The sequence below is a fragment of the Paroedura picta genome, chromosome 9 (genome assembly GCF_049243985.1).
Source record: "Paroedura picta isolate Pp20150507F chromosome 9, Ppicta_v3.0, whole genome shotgun sequence".
Taxonomy (NCBI): Eukaryota; Metazoa; Chordata; class Lepidosauria; order Squamata; family Gekkonidae; genus Paroedura; species Paroedura picta.
In genome coordinates this window covers 65,377,134-65,397,917 of record NC_135377.1, presented here as the reverse complement: position 1 = coordinate 65,397,917, position 20,784 = coordinate 65,377,134, and the positions used below count along the sequence as shown (strand labels likewise).

The following is a 20,784-nucleotide window of genomic DNA, read 5'->3' as shown; positions in this document are numbered from 1 at the left end:
TAAGTTATTACGTATTACTTTAGAACAGGTAGCCAAGCTGGCTCTCCAGACATTCTAGGACTACAATTATCATGAGCCCCTGCCAGCATCATGTAAGCATGCTGACAGGGGCTCATGGTAATTGTAGGCTATGGACTTTTGGAGAGCTAGTTTGACCATTCCTGCTTTAGAACAATGTCCTAGGCCTCATCTGGCCCCAAGGTAGAAATCTAACCTTTTAAAAGCTGCCAAATCTCCAATTATATTTATATCCTGAGAGTGCAAAGAATGTCCAAAAGTTGTCCTCTGGATGGATTTTCAGGTAGGGAGACCAGCATCTCTGATCTTATTTCCTGGCCTCAATCATAGGCCTGGAAGAATCTTGTACTTTCATTACAGTTGCTCTATGGTTATACAGCTCCACAGAGGTTTCCCTAAATCTGAGAACCATGTCAAATGTGGCAGCATAACCCAATGGAATGTCGCATGCATTTCACATAACATCTGCTTTAATTCCCAAAGAATTGTTTTGGAGACTAAATTTTCCATTAAATAAAAGCAATAACTGCAGGTCCTCGATGTACATTCGTTTTTCCAGCTAGCACACAAAGAAGTGCTATTTGGCTCCCTACTGGTTTCTTGGCATGTGTGCTAATGTAGCAATGTCTTGAAGGAGTTGGGTGCTCCTGTCCTCACAAGCTTTCCCCTCCCATTCAGATAGTTTCCAAGGTAAAGTGTTATGTTATTCAAACAGATCATGCTGAGAAATCATATTCCAAAGCTTGGTACAAACGCAAATGGCACTTATTACTACTTGAATTCATGCCTGTTTACTCAAAATCTTATTCTTCTGTTCAGTGACACTTCTTTACTGCTCAGCTTTTACCTTTATGTGCGGACTAGTGGCTCCCATTTCATTGCATCTGAAGAAGTGTGCATGCATGTGAAAGCTCACATCTTGAATGAAACTTTGTTGGTCTTAAAGTTGCCATTGGACTCCAGTTTTGTTCTGCTGCTTCAGACCAATACTTACCTGAATCAGTTTCTTTCCTTATAAGCACGCTTAGTATTTTAAGCGTGCAGTTAAATCTATACGATTACTGAGAAGCGGGGTTTAGTCTGAAATATGCATGCACATAATTGCATCCTAAGGCTGTGCCCCTAAGTTCTCTTACCAGGGAGTGAGCCCTCTAGCCTCACTGTATTTTTGCCTAAACCTGAATAGGGTGACGTCGACCTCAGGAGCGTCTTGCAGTCTTTGCTGCACTGCCATCCTGTCTAGCAGCCACCCCCTGCCAAGAGAACCATCCGGTTTTCTTCCTGGTTCCATTGCACGTCCCGTTTCAACGGGCAATCACTTGCTCCCAAAGAAACGCACGTGTTCCCAGAGAAGAGAACCGCTGGTGATTTTTCTTTGCAAAGAGACGCGCCTGCGCTACTTCAGCTGCACTCTCCCACGTGGGAGCCGCAGGCCCCTGCGCCCGTGGAGAACTCTACCTGAGCGTCACCTGCGCACCTACATTGCGCCTGCGCCTTACGCACCACTCTGGCCGGGCAAGGAACACGGGGCGCCAGCGAGCGCACATGCGCAGTGACTCCTAGCGGCGCGCTCCTTGAGGAGCAAGGGCACGTGACGGTCCTTCTCCTTCCCGGGGAAGCCACGTCCTCCGTCCGGGGAGGGGGGCGGAGCCAACGGGTCGCGCGGTGACGCGAGGGCGCCTCAGGGTTAGGAAGGCGGGACGTTGGCCGGATGGGAGCGCCTCGCCATTTGCTTAGCGGCAGCGGAAAAGAGCGGCGGCCGCTGAGGGCGCTCGTTGGCTCGCAACCATGAGGAGGTCGTTGCCTGCGCTGCTGCTGCTCGCGCTGCTGGCCTTCCCCGCCGCCTTCCTCCTCGGAGGGGCCCGCGGCGGCTCAGGTGAGAGGAGCCAGGCAGGCAGGCAGGGAGGGCGCGAGCGAGCGGGCTCTCACGCGCGGCGGCCGTTAAGGAGGAGGGGGCGCGGCAGTGACGGTTGAGGGAGTCCGATTTTGAAATGGAAGCGGCGGCCGTTTTCGGTTGGCAGCGAACGGGAGGCGCTCTCCTTCCTCCGAGGAGCCTGGCTCGGGGAAGGGGGGCTGCGCGTCTCCGCCCGCCGCCTCTTCCTGGGGGCTGACGTGTCAGGCCAGCTCGCTCCCGACCCCTCTCTGCCCCCGTGGCAGCTGCCGCCTGTCCTTGCTTTCCCCGCCTCTGGTTTCCCCCTGCCCTTGCCGCCCCGAAGTACTCTTGAGTAGTGCCGCTTTGCCTCCTTTTCGCCTCCTCCGAAAATCTCTTCCAAAATCACTTTTCGCTTCTCCCAAAATCACGCTTCCCCGTGCTCACTTCAGGGTTGCCCTCTGGGGACTCGCCTGCGAGGCTAACGACAGATACTGGGCGTGCTAGGAGAAGGGAAGAAAAAACCCTACCTGGAAGCTTTTGTTTTTAGAACTTAGTTTTTGGACCCCCCCCCAGTTTTCGCAGTAGGGTATCAAATGGTTGTGGGATACTGAATACAACTTAGGGAGTTCTTTTTTAACTGGACCTTTGCTGTACAGTAAAGTGTCCTTTAGGATCATGCTTGCAGCATTTAATTTGCACACAGCAGTACTCAGTCAAAACTGTCGTGCAACTTTTCTTACTAAAATAAAAAGTCAAAAGCTGCTCATCTGTGGGAATAGCAGTGGATGGATGAGGTGGCCTTAGAGGCAGTGTAGTGAGAGACATTTTCTCAAACACGTTGACATATTGAGGGAAATATTTTATGTTCATGTGTGCAGATTGAAGTAGCTAGATTCAGTGAGCACAAAATGTAGCTATTGAAAAATTAGCTATTTTACTTGGTGCACATATATGTAGTTCAGCAGATGTACTTTGGACAGCTGGTAAAGGTTAGGAGGGGGATGAAGTACATGAATTGGACAAAATTATTAGCCTATATTTTGTTGCCCAAAATGTCTGTTTAGTGTGCACACCCAGTGAATATGGTAATTGTATTATTATTATTACAATAAAGCAAAGCTCCTTTCCCCGAGGTGTGTACAGAAGAATAGATCATTTTGTATCTTAGTTATTGACTATTGTCTGAATTCAGTTGCAGTAGTGCTGGTGAACTGGGTGAAGCAAGTTTCACTATGCTTCATCTTTGAAGTTTAGCTATGTGTAACCCAGATGCTTACATTTTATTTGCTTCAAATATTTATACGCCACATTTCTTAGATTCAGATATTCAAGTTGATACAAAATATTTAGAACCTTTAACCACTTGCATTGAACAACCACTTGCATCATAACAAAATGAACATTAGAACTGACCAGGGAAAACACACATATTGTATTCAGTGATCCCTGTGAAAAGCATGTGATGAAATACAATATGAAAAAAAGATATTTACATCCTACAGTGCCTGTGATGTGTAATGACATGAAAGAGCTTTGGAAGTGCAATGTTTTAGTTTTTAAATAGTAAGTACATGGCTATAACTTGTCTTCAGTAGTATGATTTATATTGCTTTGGTTACAGCAAGTATACTTTGGAGGTTCCAAAAACTGTTCTAAAAACAATAAGACTTCATCAGATGCATGCAGTGAACATCTATAAGAGTGGCAACAGTTATATTCAAAATATATTAAGTTGGGGTGATCAGAGAGGCTACAAAGAGGTTCCAATCAGTAATCAATGTCTGTTTTTATTTAGATTTTTCGTTAAGTATATCATAGTAACTTTGTATTTTCATTTGTACTTGTATATCTGGATCTGAATGTATGTTTGTGTGTGGTATCTACTTCTAGTCTCCATGCATTGATAATAGTGCTTCTAAGGTTTCATGTTTTACTATAGGCTATATTTCCTCATTTGTTTCTGGTTAGTGCCAGAACAAGGTCATATATTTGAACAAGCAAAGGTGCTTTATACAAATATTAGACTGTTCAAGTACTTGTGATGCTGGATTCTCTTGCTGCTTCTGCCAGTAAGGTGTTCTGATTGAAAACTCTAGAGGTATTTCCCCTGATTGAAAACAGAAGAGGAAATGGTTTCTCATCAATCAAGCTAGTTCCCTTCTACACTATAGTAGCTGTTATTGCAATACTAGTTCAAGGCAGTTTTCATTAATTCTTGGAAACATATCTGACTGTTGAGTATATTCCTTGTCCTGTCAGAGAAGCCTCCCTCCTGCCAAAATGATGCCACATCATCACTCTCTAAAATATATAGGGGAGATCTAAGGCAGTTGGAAAACAGTGATGCTGTTCAGGCATTCAGCTGCATTTCCTTTTAACATTACGAATATTTGCATTTAAGGAAATAATGAAACACTGTTATGCCAGAGGTATTTAAATTATTAAAAGTAGTTTTAAAAGGAAAGACTTTACTTACTGTACTTGCTCCTGACCATGCATTTATGTGCTTAAATTCCAGAGACGTAACACCTTTAGTATGATTTAAATTCTTTGCACATTCAACAGCCACATTAAACCTATATACTGATAACAGTTCCTGGGGCAACTATTTGTCTCTGTGCACATGTGCCAGGGAATCCTTCAGAGTTCTTTTCCCCTTGGCTCATAATGGCAGGGATAGGTCATATCAAAAACTGTAGTAGTGCTGGTGACACGTGATTCTGTTTTTTTCTTTTTCAGCATCAGGAGAGGCATTGGATGTTGGTATAAAACCAGCCATGCAGTTCTTAAACAGAATGGCATTTCCCTTTGTGGAAGAGTGTGCAACAATTCTGTTGCTGCCATTGCACACTCCCAGTTTGTCCCCTAAGCTGTTCCTAAGGGTCTGTTAATTAGCTGGATTTGAGCCAGTAAACTGAAATTTAATCCAAATAAGAATAAAGTACAGTTGGCTGATTAAAGCCCATCAAGGTGAAGTCTATGTAAGGTGGGCTACAAGTCCCCTTAAGAATATATAGTTTGAATGTACTGTTAGATATCCAGTGGAAGCCTCCAGTCATGTTAGTAGAACTGTTAGACAAGCCAGTCATATATTGAATGACATGATTTGGCCCCGTGAATAACATCCTATTAGTTGCATTAAAGTAATGTGCTCTATATGAGATTACCCATGGAAAATGTTTGGAAATGGCAATTGGTACAAAATATGATAACAAGTTTTCACTGTAGTTGTAAAGGCTGCAGTGATTGGGAGGTGGTTTCTGAGCTTACTTCAAAGGCCCTTTGAAGTCCTGAATAGTCTGGCAACATGATATGTATGCTTACTCCCATATGAGCCCATGAGCTGAGGTCTGTGAAGGTCCTGCTCTGTGTGTCAGCTTTTTGAAGGGAAGTAGATGGAGACAAAGGAGAGGATCTTTCTGTTAGCAGCACCTTAACTCCAAATTCCTGTCCCACAGTCAACTTCCAGGTGCTAAATCTCCTAAGTAACTCATTGCCTTTTGCTTGAATTTGTATATAGGCCCTCCTTTAGTACTGGTTCTGGTCCCTGCTAAGGTTTCTTATTGACTTAGATCATGTGGATAATTTATTTTGGTTGTAGAGATTATTTTTTTCACCTCAGCCTTCCCATTGCAGGCCGAAATGCCACCTGAAAAGCTGCTTCTGGGGTAACGGTAGACCTCTAGGAGCAGAGGAATTGGAGATCTGCAGTGGGGAGGAAGAATTAGTGAAAATAGATCTTTCTCCCAATTAGTGGGAAATTTCCACATTATTCAAGGGTTCTTTTATGCTGCTAAGTGCCCAGTCTCCCATTTATTGCTTATTAATGTTTTTATACCTGGATATTTTGTTGTCTGCTGGCACAGGAATTGATAATTTTGTATATAAATACACTAAGATCAGTTCAGCTGGTTTCAGTGGAGCTTAACTAGCTCTTTATTGCGTAAGAAACGATTAAGAAAATTAGAACTGAAGATTTGCTCTTGCCTTTTGTTTCAAGGAAGAGTCCTGAGATCTTTCCTTGTGCCCAGTTCCATGTTGGCGTATAGCTGCCACCCACAGTACTATGCTGTGATTGTGCAATGTGGTGTTAGGTGTATAATAACAATGTGAATTGTCATTATGCAACTTTAACTTTATATTTGTCAGCTGTGTTTCATTGTGATTTGCTGTTCCCTCTGCTCAGCCTGCTTTCCTAATAATAGTTCATAATTTTCAATCACAGGTTTTTAACCTACCCAAGAGAGCATATTTGGTAAATATATATGCCATTAGAGAGAAGGAGGGTAAATATAGAAATCTAGTTTGGAATCAAAATATGTACAATATTTATTTCTTGGCTAACCTAAAGTTACTTTTGGATTATGAAGCATTAGAATGGAGTATATGCAGTGCTGATTTGCGATACTAGTGGAATCAGATTTTTCCTGTCCTCACCTTTCTGAATCAGCCCTCTGTGGCCACCAAAAAGTAGGTGCCACTGTTGAGGGAACTGTATGAACCATAGTCCACCTAAGGTGCTGTAGGGAGAGCCTAAACAGACAAATAGTCCTTCCTGCCTCCTGTGACTTTTCAAGCCAAAGTGGTTCAAGCCAAATCCATCATAGATATTTTAAATGGAAATAGGAGAAATTGAAATATATGCAATACTTTATCATAATAATAAACCTTTATTGGCATAAAACAATAAGAGGCAAATACAGCCAAGCAGGGTAAAAATATAATAGGGTAAAATCAGCTAATTAAAACATCTTATCGAGCCAGAACTAAGATTTTATATATATTATTATAAAATTGTCCACAGACCAAGAATATTCGGTATCAGGTAATGCAACAAAAGGTTTTTTGTTTTGATGTTATGTTTTGATGTAGCATTTTATGTCATCACAAGCTGGTCAGTGACCAAGTAACCAATTACAAACTTTAAAGCACTATTGGAGGGCTAATTAATTGTTCAGTTTATATAGTATCTAGTGTCACAGCGCTGTATACATGTTGTCAGCAACTTTCTTTTATAAAGGAACAGTAGATCATTGGTATTCTGACCTTCCGTACTAAAGAATCTATATAAAATATATGGATCCTCGGAATCAGTATATTTATGCTTTTATGTTGTGTACACTTAAGCGTAACTGACTACTTATGCTTATCTAAACTGACTAGATCGCATGTATGGCCCCTTCCAACTCTGTGATTCTACTTAGTAATAATTGAAGCTTGTTCAAATCCAAAAATCATTTTCTTGTAGAATAAGTAATTTCCACCGGAGAAATAACTTCTTCTGCCTTTTCTCCTTCTTCCCTAAATGTTGCTGCTGCATCCTTGGGTGTAGCATGGTGGCTGGTTTAGGTGCTTTGCAATAAAGGCAGCCCCCCCCCCAAAAAAAAAAAAACCTGTTCTTTGGGCAGAACAGTGCTTTTGAATTTAAGCTTTCACAAGTAAACCATAATTCTAATTGATGTGTTCAATTTTCCTTTTAATCTCTGTAGGTTCTAGCTTTCTAGTAGCTGCTCAAGATGCCACAGAAGATGAGGAAACAATGGAAACAATGGAGGATACAGTAGTTGAAGATGAAGATGATGAAGCTGAAGTTGAGGAGGATGAACCCACAGAGTTGGTACGTTCCAAATGAGTTTAATGTTTTTGTAACTAATGTGTTTAAAGTGTCTCTTACCAAAATGCTCCAGTTGCAATGATTAGTTTCCATATATCAGAAATTTTGCACAACCACAGATGTAAGTATAAATTTACAAAGCTTTGTAAATCATATATGGAGAAAGGCTTGAGGTGAGTGCAACTAAGCATGAGTGAGAGCTCAGTATCATGTCTGACCTGTGGTACTGATGGAACCCCAACCTCTCTGCCACCGTTGCATTTATGCAGTGCCTCCTGATTGATCTTACCCAGATTATGATAGGACACTTACCACAATCTCCTGAAGATGTAGACTCAGAATATTTGCATGCCTGCTGGGAACTTTTGTGGTGCGTTTTACAGATACAATAGCTTTTCTTTATGACAGATGCCATAGTTGATTCAGTTCAATCAGGTGCTAATGGAACACTGATCCCAGCTATAGTGGATGGCTTTGTCAAGCCAGATTTTAATAGAGAAGCAATTTAAAAATATCTGGACTACAACATCTAAACTTGTCCTTTTCCATTTGAAGCCAAGCTGTGTTCGTTGGTTAAGTGGATCTGGAAAATAATAAATTCTTCCCTGCTTTGAAATAATCAGTCATGAAATTTCTCCTGAAGAAGGCATCTGTAGACATGACTGACATAAACAACTATTGTTCAATGTTCAGCACCCCACTCCTGGGCAGAGTGATTGGCTACGCAGTTTGGGGAAGGTTTAGCAAGTAATTATCTAGACGTGTTTAAGTCTAGTAATGATTGGAGCAGAAACTACTTTGAACACTCTAATTGATCTTCGCCAGGAGAGTGATGGCAAGAGTATTTTCCTGTTCATTCGTCTGGATCACCTGGCAACTTTTGATATCAGCCATCAGCCATGGTATACATCTGAGTAGACTGAGTTGGTAGTAAGGGGTTAGTCTTTCAGTGGTTCCATTCTTACGTGGGTGTCTGATTCCAGAAGGTGGTAATAGGGCACTGTTGTTGGAAGCAGTACTGTTTGGCCTTAGTAGTCCTTATACTATGGCATGAAGGTCCATCTTGCCTCCCCTTCCCCCCCCCTCCAAATGCTGGTTTTCATCTACATGAAACAGACGGAAGAGATCATTTGGGCGGTTGGAGTGTGGTGTCAACAATGATATGAGTTTGGGGGAGGGATCAATTTAAATAGCAAACGGAAGCAGATATACCATGTACAGGCAATGAGTTTGTCCATGCTTCATATCCTACATTTAGCCCATCTAACATGATGAGTTTGCAATACAACAGCCCTATCTACTATAAATAGGCTCTATTGACATATGTGAGGTGGAAAAAATTCTTTTGGAAAATTTTTCTGCCCCACATCACTGACACTCGGCTCTCTTTCTCATTCACAGCTGAGTTGGGTGGGTCTGTGAAAGTCCTGAACCTGGTGCCTGGAGAAGATAATGGTATGGCTGAGGGCCAATAAATTGAGGGTACAGCCCAGGCATGGCTAAACCTGTTGTAATCCCTCTGAAGGAGCAGGTGTGTAGCTTGGGGGTGCCAGTGGATTCCAGCCAACACATGACGGTTCAGGTCTCCTCCATGGCATGTAACTTCAGCCTTGGTTATCCTTAGTTTCATTTATACATAACCTGTGTGTCTTGCTGAGACAAGTTGGATTACAAAATACAAAAAACAATGAGGCTTTCTGGAGAACATAACTGGTGCAAAGGACTATATTGAGAGATGTGGGTCAATAGATATAAAGACCCTACACTATGTAAGATTTTGGAAGTAAAAGCCAGCACTTTGAATTGGGCAAATAGGTGATCCAGCACTGAAGTTATGTGTTCTGAGCAGCTGACTCCAGAGAGGAGCCTTGACACTGTATGTTGTGCCGCTGAAACTTCAGAGATGTTTTTAAAGGCAGGTGTGATGGACTACACTTCAAAATCTTAGTGCCGTGTAAATAGGTGATGGATTGTGAAGGGTTAATTCTTCACAAAGCTAGAGAACCCAAGTGACAGGCTGCTCAATGGGATCTGATTGGTTTGTACCCATTGAGCAGAGAAGGACTTGAGAACTGAATGCTGAGGAGAAGGAGAGTCTCAATTCAACCCTGACTGAGAAGAGTCTTGTACAGGCAAGTTTAAGTCCAACCCTGACAGAGAAGGTTTAGTTTAGAGAGGGTTTCGATTTATCCCTAACAGAGCAGTTTTTCAAGACGGAATAAGGGACAGGGTAGGACAGCAATAGTTCTCCAGAAAAGAAGAAAATCGATAGATCGGACTGCTCAGTCAGAAGGGGAGAGAAACAGAGAAAATCTTGATTCTGAAAGAGGGAAGTAGATGAGGACATCATAGGGCTACATAGAGCTTGTTACAGTAGTTTAACTTGTATGTTATGGTTGCATGAATTAGTGTAGCTGGGTCAGCAGAGACTAGATAAGGAACCAGTTGGATGTCATTGAAAGAAAGAACTGAAGAACACCGATTTGTTCATTAATCAGACCAAATCAAAGAGCACCCCCAAGTTTTTATAGCACTTGATTTGTCATGGAAAGCTTAACCCTATCTGTACAGGGATCATTATCATCCTGTGCTATTCCAGGCACAATTCAGAGTGCTGGTTCTTCCCTTTAAGGCCTAAATAACTTTGTACCAGGCTTCTCAAAGGACTACGTCTTCCTATACTGTGCAGCCTGTTAGTTGACATCTCTTTGCCTCTGTTTGCAACCAGAGACAGGATGTTTGTTTTTTTTTTGGTGTCTTGTCATTGAAATGCCTTCCCCCTTGAAGCCTGCCTGCAGTCTCCCTCACTTATTTTGCCTGGTACCTAAAGATTCCTTTTTACCTAAGCATGTACCTGGGGGATTCTATTTTTTCTGTTTTTTATGTGCAGCTTCCACCCTTAGGGCTGTTTTACCAATATCAGGGTGCTGAATGTTGTGTGCTCTTTTAATATACCTGCCTTGTTGTATTACCCCTGATAGGAAGTTTTAAATTGTTTCTACTTTGTGAACTGCCTTGAGTAGGTACTTGGAGAGACAGCATATATATTTTCCAAATTAAAAGATTATCTGTAAAAGAGGTGCTCCCTATTTTGTTGTTGTTGCTGTTATATAGCATACACATGAAGAATCCCATTTTGGATTGTTCCTTAAAAGTTAATTGTACTTAAAATTTGAAAATATTTTCCCATCTGTGGTTATTGTCATATGTTAACTATCCTATCTGTTTCTGGCTCTATTAAGTGTTCAAGGTGTAGGATTTTGGAGGAGGAAGTATATTTCTCTTGAAATACTTTGTGGGCCTTTGGAATACAGTGACCTATTTGAAAATTCATTGTTCATCATAGGGTTTTCAAAAAGCCTTCTCTTGTCTTAGACAGAAGAGAAAGAGGAAGAAGACCTATCAGGAGAACCTAAAGCATCACCCAATGCTGATACAACCATCTTATTTGTGAAAGGAGAAGGTAAATCATTGTGGAGTCCCAACTTCAACACAACCCCCTTTCGGTTGATTTTTAAAATAAGTGTAGTTAAAGATTAAACATTTTACGAGTTTCAGTTGTCCATGTTTATCTTAAGCGCTTCCTAATTTTTTCCTAGATTTTCCCGCAAACAACATTGTAAAGTTTTTGGTAGGCTTTACCAACAAGGGTACAGAAGACTTCATTATAGAATCTCTAGATGCTTCGTTTCGGTACCCTCAAGACTACCAGTTCTTCATTCAGAATTTCACAGCTCTTCCATTGAACACAGTTGTTCCACCGCAGAGACAAGCCACGTTTGAATACTCTTTCATTCCTGCAGAGCCTATGGGCGGGCGGCCCTTTGGACTAGTCATCAACCTGAATTACAAAGATCAAAGTGTGAGTTGTGATACATGGTCTGGTGAACTTGAGGGTTTTTTCCATCAGTGTTAAGAGTGGCATTTGTTGATCATGCAAATGAGACACATCAGTGTGCCCATCATGACCTTGCTAGGGCTCTGGGTACTATTCTGTGAGTCCTGTGCTATAGTTAAATTTTTGAATAATTAGTATTTGAAATAGTTTCCTTAGGAATACTGGCAGTATAGTTTAGAACCTTCATTTAAAAAACTAATTGGTCTCCATACTCTGTTACAGTGCCATTGTTCACATTAATTAGAACTGGGTAGGGGGAAGTATAACTATGCCTCATGTACTGCTTTCCCAAGTCAGTTAGAAAGTGGCTACATTCTCATTTGCCATGCTACTTGTTTTGCGCAATTCTTTTTTTATCTGGTATTCTAATACTGTGGTGCATCAAGTATGTCCTGAAAAAGCTTTGAAAGGGTGCTGACAGCCTGATGTCTGCATAGCATCTAAGAGCACTGTCCAATAAACACATATCTGTAACATAAGTGAAGAGCTGTAAACAAGTAAAGAGCATAGGTCATCCCTGAATATCATAAGTGCCATCTGCTGGGGAAACATCATTATTACATACAAGTGGCTAAAAATTAAGTGGGATTCTTTGTAATCTAGCTATACTTACTAAATTCAATTTTATTGAAAAATTTCACTCTGTTGTGTTTTTAGGGGAACTTTTTCCAAGATGCTGTTTTCAATCAGACTGTTACAATTATTGAAAAAGAAGATGGCTTGGATGGTGAAACGTAAGAGTAATGTTAAACATCTTATATGCTATAGCTACTTTATAGTGATTTAAAAGTTGAGGATTTTTTTTCTTTAGTAAGGACTGTTCTCAGTTTTAGCCATCAAAAGTTTGGGAGGCATAGGGAAAGGTGTTGTTCTCTTTTGGAAAGCTATTATTATTACTACTATTATAATATTTATATACCACCCTACCATATGGCTAAGTGACAGCTTAAGGTACACTTTTTCAACCAGGGTTTCTTGAATCCCCTGGGTTTCTTGACAGCCCTGGAAGGGTTTCTTGAATGGGTGAGAGTTAATTGATTTCTAATCTATATATATATATATATATTAAAATTGTGAATATTTATCGAGCGATATGACCATATATGGTCATGTTGACCTCTCCCCCCCTTTCCCAAAATGGCCACTGTTGGGCCTGGTGTTTGAGAAGCGAATGGGCCCCAGGTGGATGAGTACACAACCATATTCTGTACGATTGTGCCACTTCTGGGGTTTCTTGGAAGTCTGAAGAATGTTTCAGGGGTTTCCCAGTGGTAAAAAAGTTGAGAAAGGCTGGCTTAAACAGACCCTGAGTACTTCTGTGAACCTCAGTGTGGATGTGAATTTGACTGGCTGTCTAGTGTTATCCAAATGGAACTGGCATCTCATTCACTGTCATCTGACTCTTGCCATATGGGGGTGAAGTTTAGCAGTTTTGATAATATCGTGGGCTAATAGTGGGAGGTCCTTATATATGTGAAAATGCTTCTCTAATATGATCAATGTTGAGGGATTACTTTCTCTAGCTTTCTGGAGATTAAGCAAACCAGCTTACTAGACTTTTTCCCTTTTTAAAAAATAAGGATCTTTATGTATATGTTCCTTGCTGGACTTGGCCTTCTGGTGATTGTTGGCTTGCATCAGCTGTTAGAATCTAGAAAGGTAAGTAAAACTACATAACCATTTTCCTTGACTGAAAGATTAACCAGATGTTAGCTAGATGAAAAAAAGTGACAAGCAAAGCTGTGTGTGCCTCTCTTGACTCCTCAATGGGAAAGTCATAACATAATGCTGGGGAGGGGGGTGTGCGTAATCGAAATCAGCCATGTAACTATTCCTGTTTCTATTCGGGTTAATGAATAATTGTCTCTGTAGTGTGGCATTGTCTTTGCAACTGATAACTTCAGTGGAGTATAGCTGGTAAAAACTTTAAATATGTTGTACTATGTTATATATTCAGAGAAAAACTCATAGGCAAAGAGAGTCAAATCCTAAGTTGTGATAGGTCTCAGCACCACATGTGAAAATACATTTTAACCATTTGAAATAGATCTTTGCGAATTTGAGTCACTCAAGTTAACTAATTTTAAAATATTTGGAGGTTCTGCTTCACGTTCCCCCCCACCACCTGAGCTAAGAACCTTCTTAGTCATGATGCAAAATCTTTGGAACTCCCTCTTTAGGGAGATTTTCTGTCAACATCCCTGTCTGATTTTATGTGGTAGATTTTTAAATATTTTATACATATATTTATATTTTTAAATGCTTTTTAATGTTTGCTGCCGTGATTACACTGAATTGAATGGAAAGATAACACAGAAATGTTTTATTATCAATAAAAGAAAATACAGTATAGGTTGAACAGTTTCAGTTACTTCTGTCACTTTAAACAAATTGTTTTTGTTAAACACAGGCTTTCTCAACCAGAGTTTCATGAAACTTTGGCATTTCTTGATGGCCCTGGAAGAGTTTCCCAAATGTGTGGTTATAAATTTGTTAAAACATTTATTGGGTGATATGGTCATGTCAGATCCCCCCTCCTAAAATGGCTAATAATGGGCCTTGGAGGGGAGGGGCCCCAGGTGGATGTGTACATAACCATATTTTGCTTGGTCAGCCACTTCTGGGGTTTCCCAAAGCCTGAAGAATGTTTCAGGGGTTTCTCAATGGTAAAATGTTTCTGAGAAAGGCTGATATAACAATTGGAGAAGTGTTAATAGTTTAAAATTCTTGCAAGAGAAGATCTTGCTGTAATTTTGGAACAAGAAAGATGACAAATTTAAAGGATACAGATGTTCTGAAACTACACTTCCGTTAACATAGTCTTGTGTTCATAATTGGTTAATATTTCTGTATTAAATGGACATAATTGTTTTATTCCCCTTAGATAGATTTGCATGTTAATTCAGTAGTGCCATTTACATAGCAGGAAATATCTTTCTTCAGAGGAAATAACTCTTTTTAATGCTTCCAGAGAAAAAGACCAGCTCAAAAAGTAGAGATGGGAACATCAAATCAGAATGATGTTGATATGAGTTGGATTCCTCAAGAAACTTTAAATCAAATTAGTAAGTATTCAGGCTTTTATATAGTAGTTTAACAAATGAAAACATCCTTCTATGTTCTCTATGCACCAGGAAAAGGGATTGCTATGAAAACAAATCTTTCTGATTTTGTTTTCTGAAAATATTGACCTTGTAACAACTTGTATCTTTTGTTTAAGTAATTAAAGCTGGTGCCCAAACTACTTTTGCATGTTCAATAGGAAGCAATTTCAGAAAGAGGTTCTTCTTTTACTACTAGATTATGCAAAAATGAGAGCATATACGATTCAGGAGCACTTAATATTGAAATAGCTGAATTTTCATACTATTTAAACTGGATCCCCAGCCCCATTGTGCTGTTCGTACTTTTGGAATTTTGAGAGTGAAGATGAGCTCCTCCCCAAAATGGCTGCCACAGGAGGCAGAACCAAATTGAATACGCCTTTCTTAACACCTTCTGGGAATGTGGAAAGTATGAGTAGGGGAATGGAACCACACATTGAGTAAGGAAGACCCAGATGCTTACCAATCCTCCTGATCCTCCAGTGGAAAACTTTCATTTGAATGAGGACAGTCTGTAATAAGCCCCACATTACAATGGGTCTCTTGCTTTCTGAAATATTGACTGGGTGTCAAGAGATGGCCTGGGAGGTGCCATCGTGCCCATGGGCACCAAATGGAGGAATCTTAACTTACTAATAATGTAATTCTAACTAGATATACGATGATTGAGACAAAATTGTACTTATGACTAACAATATACTACATAAGGCAGATCTTGTTTTAAGGGGTGGGAGATGAATGTGTGGGTATTTAAGCAAGGAATCCAGATTTTGCTGACTTCAGATATGTGGTATTAAATCTGATCTACTTTGTGGACTTCTAACATCTTTGCTGTCTCTTCTGTTTCGCTTTCCCTGTGGCTTCAGTGCAAAGTAGAAGAGGTGAGACAAACTTTGTTAGACTGAGGGTTGCTTCTAAAATATATAATTTGCATTGGTTTCTTCATTGCTGCCAATTTGGTGGATGGTATGCTTCAAGTAACTGCATACAGTATTAAAACTTTTCACATCCACTTCAGTAATCTTAGATGTGAAAGGAAAGACCAGATTCAACACTGCTCATGTTTTAAGGAAATAAATGTTCAAACACAAACATTACAGACTGTACTGAGGTAATCCTTAACCAGTCCATTCCAACTATTTTACTACCTGATTTGTATAGATTAACCTTTATGGTACCTGTAGGACCTTTTAGGGATACTCTAGCAGTATTAAGCTCCTGCGAACCTCCTGTCTGCTCAGGTAGAACAGATTCATATAAGATTTGCTTAGATTATTTCTACCCAACCTCTTCAAAATATGCTTGAGGTAACTAACAAAAAGAGCTAGCAATAAAAAATGCATATATGAACAATATAGAATGCCATACTTTTAAGTTATTTTAAATAGATCAGTAATGTGTTTTATACGCATTAAAAATGAAAGGCATGAAAGTCTTGGCAGGCTAAACAAGGCCAAATCAAAGCACAGTAATGGGATAAGACTTGGAAAAGATCCACATAAAATTGGTAGGGTCAAGAAAAGCTTCAAAGGGCGCAGGTGTGTAAAAGAAGCTTATCCCTTCATGTCCTATACTGATCATTAGGTGGTGCTGTCTGAGGACCACTGGCAACTTTATTTATTTACTTCATTTATTAGCTTAAATTGAAGGGCAATAATTTAAAATCTATATAATAAAATAGTATACTTCAAATGTTTAGTGACTGGATTGGAAAATTAGAGACTGCATAAGTGATAGTAATATAATACGTGCAATAAAACCAGATTGCACAATTTAAGAACAATGCAGTAAAACAGTGTGTATGGATTGCATGATGTAATCCAATTGGATTTTAAGATGTGTTATACCAAAAAAATCATGTGCATAAGTTTTCTGTGCCTGAGACAGGAAACACAGTAGCTAGCTGATAGCCAGAGTAATTTAATCCATGCTCTTTAGCTTGAGTTGTGTATTTCTTTATTTTCTAAAATGTTCTCTTTAATGCACATCTTTTACAAAGTCAAACAGTTTAAATCCTAATAGAATGTGCTTTTGAGAGTCAAATCAAACTTTTACCAGATGACGGATGTAGGGAGGTTTGACTCTTGAAAGCTCCAAAAACCTCACTGACCTCCAAGGTCAAATCCAGCAATCTTACCAAAGTTAGGCTACTTATGTACAATTCATACTCCCAAAGTCTTAACTCTAAGGTGTTGCTGGACTCAAATCTATCTTAACTGCAAACCAACACAGCTACCCTATAAAATTATCAGAATTGCAGCTTTAAATAATGGAATATGAAGAAGATGGAAAAGGAATCCAGAGTTGGTGGCAACAGAATTATCCTTCATAACCATTTTTAAAAGAAATACTACATCCATTCGCTTGCAGTTGTACTTTGGAATGGTGTTCCAGTACCAAATATTTGGCATCCTTACTACAATGATCTTCATTTCATAAGCTCAAACTGCTACTCATTTTAGCTTCTGGTCACCTGTTTCTAAACTTTGCAGCCCTGAGCAAGAGGAATGCAATGTTATTTTCTCCAAAGAGTATAACTTTTTCTGCAAGACTAGAATGTTCTTTCTTTATATATTATGTTGGAACTAAAGCCTTGAGTGAATCACAGAGATGCTATCACAAGTGCTGTCTACATGTTGCTGTTGACTGAAGTAGACAGAGTTTAACTTTCTGTCTCAAAATATGCTAGTTTAAAAACAAGTATGTAGGTATGGTACAGCTTCTCATACCTACTTTCATAAGGTAAACATTACATCATAATTTTTGGATTGTCAGAAACTGGGTGGATTCTGGACAAATGCATGCTTATAGGATTTTGATGATTTTCTTGAGCCACTTTTGTTCCATTTATTAAAGCAAGGGGTTTTCATTTCACGCAGAACACCAGTTTAACAAGAAAATCATTGACTTCCTGGAAGCTTTTAACATGCTTTCAGATACCTGCTTGAATTTGGTTTGCCGTAACAACAAGCTAGTAATTGTATGGCGTTTGTGTTGGTAAAGCATCTGATTTTGATTGGCTGAGTTGGAATGGTGTCATAGAATGATTTCATTTGAGAATGCAAAGTACCCTGGGGTAATATCTTGAATAAGACAAGGGCTAGGAAGAGTCCCAGGACATGGAAAGCTGAAAAGTAAAATACAGTGGTAGAGAACTAAGGGGTACTCTGAAGGCATAGCATAATGTCAGGAAGAGCTACATGGTACAGGGAGTGGAAGAAGAGAGTTTCAGATGCTGATTGGAAGACAGAGCAACTCAATGAAATGGAACAAAATAGAGACATGAAGGAAACAATTGATATGAGAATGGGGCAAAACTGTCCTTAAGGCATAGAGAGAGGAGGGGCTGTGCCATTTGGTAAGACAAGAGACAGAGACCAGATGTTTGGGAATTTGGAGATTGTGGGCCAGCAGCGTTTCAAAAGTCCTGGGCCAGATATTCTCTAAATGTCAAAAATAACTCTGTCTCCTGTCACTTCCCCTGGGGCAGTGAGAGGGAAACAGCCGTTCTCATGGAATTACTTCCCGCAGTTCCACTCGTCGTAGAGGGACTCTGGGATGTATGACTGAGTGCTGTACTGGTCTGATACCTAGCCTCCACAGGAGAGTTCTGTATGTTGTACACTTGAGAGCTGTAGAGAAGCAACAGGAACAAAAAGAAAAAAAAAGTTGCAGGTTTTCAGTTTTACACATTGATGTGAACTTGCCCACCCATTGTCTGTTAATGTGTAGTATTACACATGATGTCTTAAAAATTAGCATACATTGTAGGTTTTGCCATTGCATATTGTAGTCTCTGAGATGCTATGGGGCTCCCATGTATTGGCTGCAAAGGATTAAAATGACTTCCCTTTCAGAATTAATATTTGTCGTTCTTTTTTACTTAGTGTAAATTATAGTTCTACAGTTATTAAACTTCAGGTTTTTAATTAAGATGTTAGATTTACATGCCATAAGTGGGATCTAGTAATACCTTCATCCTTAGAATTATTATGAAAGGTAGGACCTGGTTGAGTAACACATCTTGGTCTGCTTCCATTTTTCTTAACTAGACTAATATTGAATGCTCTGATCTCTCATTGCCTTAGAAATACATGGATAATAAGCCACTAGTTGCATGTACACAACAATAACAAAGTACACATGATTTCATATTTTCCTCTTGCATGATATCTCTGAGTCAACTAATTTAAATTATTTCCTCTCCCCCAAGTATTTTATTAACGTATGTATTTCTCTTCTCTTCTAGACAAAGCTTCACCAAGGCGGTTGCCCCGGAAAAGGGCACAGAAGAGATCAGTAGGGTCTGATGAATAATTATTGTTGGTACAGTGAGCCTTTACTAACCCAGCCATCCAACCCCTCCCTCTTGTGTTTGCTTGAATTGGGAGTTGTGCTGAAAAGCCATATCAACTGAAGAGAATACTATGAAACATTTGGACTTGGCATTTGAGTTGTGTTCAGAGAACATTGCTAAAAATGCACTTCTCGTTCCTTTTTAAGAAACTTTTAATTAAGAATCATCGTGCTATCTGAAATGTGCCTTTAGAGTCTTTTCATAATGCTGATCTGTCATCTGCACGCCTTTGTTTCTGATGTTTTTGTCAGAAATGCAAATGTTTCCTATTCTGATTGTATCCTGTTGTATAAAAAGGTCTTCATGCCTTTTCCTATCGCCTGTTGTATAAAAAGATCTTCATGCATTTTCCTATCTCCAAAGTCATTGAGCTAATTTTTTGCTACATGTATGCAACTACATTTTGGTATGCATGCTGGATCCTGTCAGAAAGCACTGAACTGCATTTTGTGTAGCTAGTATTCTAAAGGCACAAGCAGGGGTAACTGCTTTAAGCAGTCTTGTTTTTCTTTAAAAAATTGCTGCTGCTGTTTGACAAAGCGCACACTGAATGAGATCTCTGATATTGCATATGTGTTAAAAAGGGATTTCTGTAGCAGCAGTTTTTGAAGTACGGAATGTGTGCTCACTTTGGCATTTAACATCCCTTTTTATTGCAATATAACTGTACATCTGTATAAATTCATAGTAGGTTGACTTTAGTCAGCAGTTCTGGTGGCAATAACCAGGTGAATTACATCGGAATGCTAAGTCTAATAGTGACAAATTGAGCCTCATCAGTATAACTGTAGGGATTTTCCCATCACTTGGAAAACCAAATCATGGATAGAAAAATGCATTAATTCTTACATAAAGCTGGATACCAGGTATGCTGGATACAAGATTTGACTTTCATGAAGGTGTCTTGGGGCAGTAGCTTACAAGGTGTATAACGGAAGTGTGCTCTTATGTTCCCATGTTTGATTGATTGTATACAAAAGAATAAGTTCTAAAATGACAGTAAAAAACATAAATTAACAGTTTTATTTTTTGAGTTGTGTGGATCCTCTTCTCTCTTCTCACTGGCCTAGTCGTCTTTTTAGAGCTACGTTTCATCTATAAGAATGTCTTTTAAGATGAGAGCATGGGTAGAAGTTTGGTTCCATTATTAATCACACGGTTTGATGATAAAAATTGGCAAGTGGGCTAAACTTTAAATTCTGTAGAATTTTTTTCAGAATTTCAAATGATATAATATCTGCTCCAATTAGCAAGGGTTATTCTGATGTCTCTCTGTCAAGAATTCAAATTCAAACAAAAGTATAAAACAGTAATTTGAAAGATGAAACTCAGCTTTTGCTTTCTGCTTGCCTCCCACTATTGGTTGTTCTGATGAAATGGATTCATTTATGAGCTAAAGGACTGGATCCTGCCATCCACTTCTGCCAACAGAAGAGTTTCTTACTGATTCTTTCCTCTTGCTCCAGACCCTTGCATTGTGCCTAGCACTCTTCCTGGGCATTTTCTGAACCAAGTGCAATGGGGGTGGGGAGTGGGGGAGAGAAGAAATTGATCCAACCCAATAATTATTCACTGGCAATTAAGTTGGTACTCCCAAAATATGATTCTGGAGTATGTCTTATTCTGTTAATCCTGTCTGGATTGAAGAATATTTGTACAGGTTTCCTGCAGTGTGGAAAATTGATGGTAGATCAGCAATATGCTTGACTGAGTTGAGAGGGTCACTGACAGTATAAAGAACTGCATGAGGCTAGACAGTTCCCCACAGGATTTTTTCTGTCATTCAGTTCCCTGCTCTGCTTCACCATGCTACAGTTCCCAGTGGAATTTAAAAAGGGGTTGAGGAGATAGACTCTATAATTGATTATATATCCATCTGAGTATGGACTGATAAATGAGGTAAGAGATTATTGATTTATG

The 20,784-nt window shown here is 39.6% G+C and overlaps 1 protein-coding gene across 1 annotated transcript; it reads left to right on the top strand.

The window, feature by feature from the left end:
* The first annotated feature begins 1,643 nt into the window (after nt 1-1,643).
* Nucleotides 1,644-19,889, top strand: SSR1 (signal sequence receptor subunit 1). The gene is made up of 8 exons (XM_077353138.1): nt 1,644-1,894; nt 7,381-7,508; nt 10,881-10,968; nt 11,105-11,367; nt 12,061-12,137; nt 12,984-13,062; nt 14,375-14,468; nt 18,757-19,889. The coding sequence occupies exons 1-8, from the start codon at nt 1,807-1,809 to the stop codon at nt 18,822-18,824; spliced, it is 885 nt and encodes a 294-aa protein (XP_077209253.1). The 5' UTR covers nt 1,644-1,806; the 3' UTR covers nt 18,825-19,889.
* The last annotated feature ends 895 nt before the right edge of the window (nt 19,890-20,784 follow it).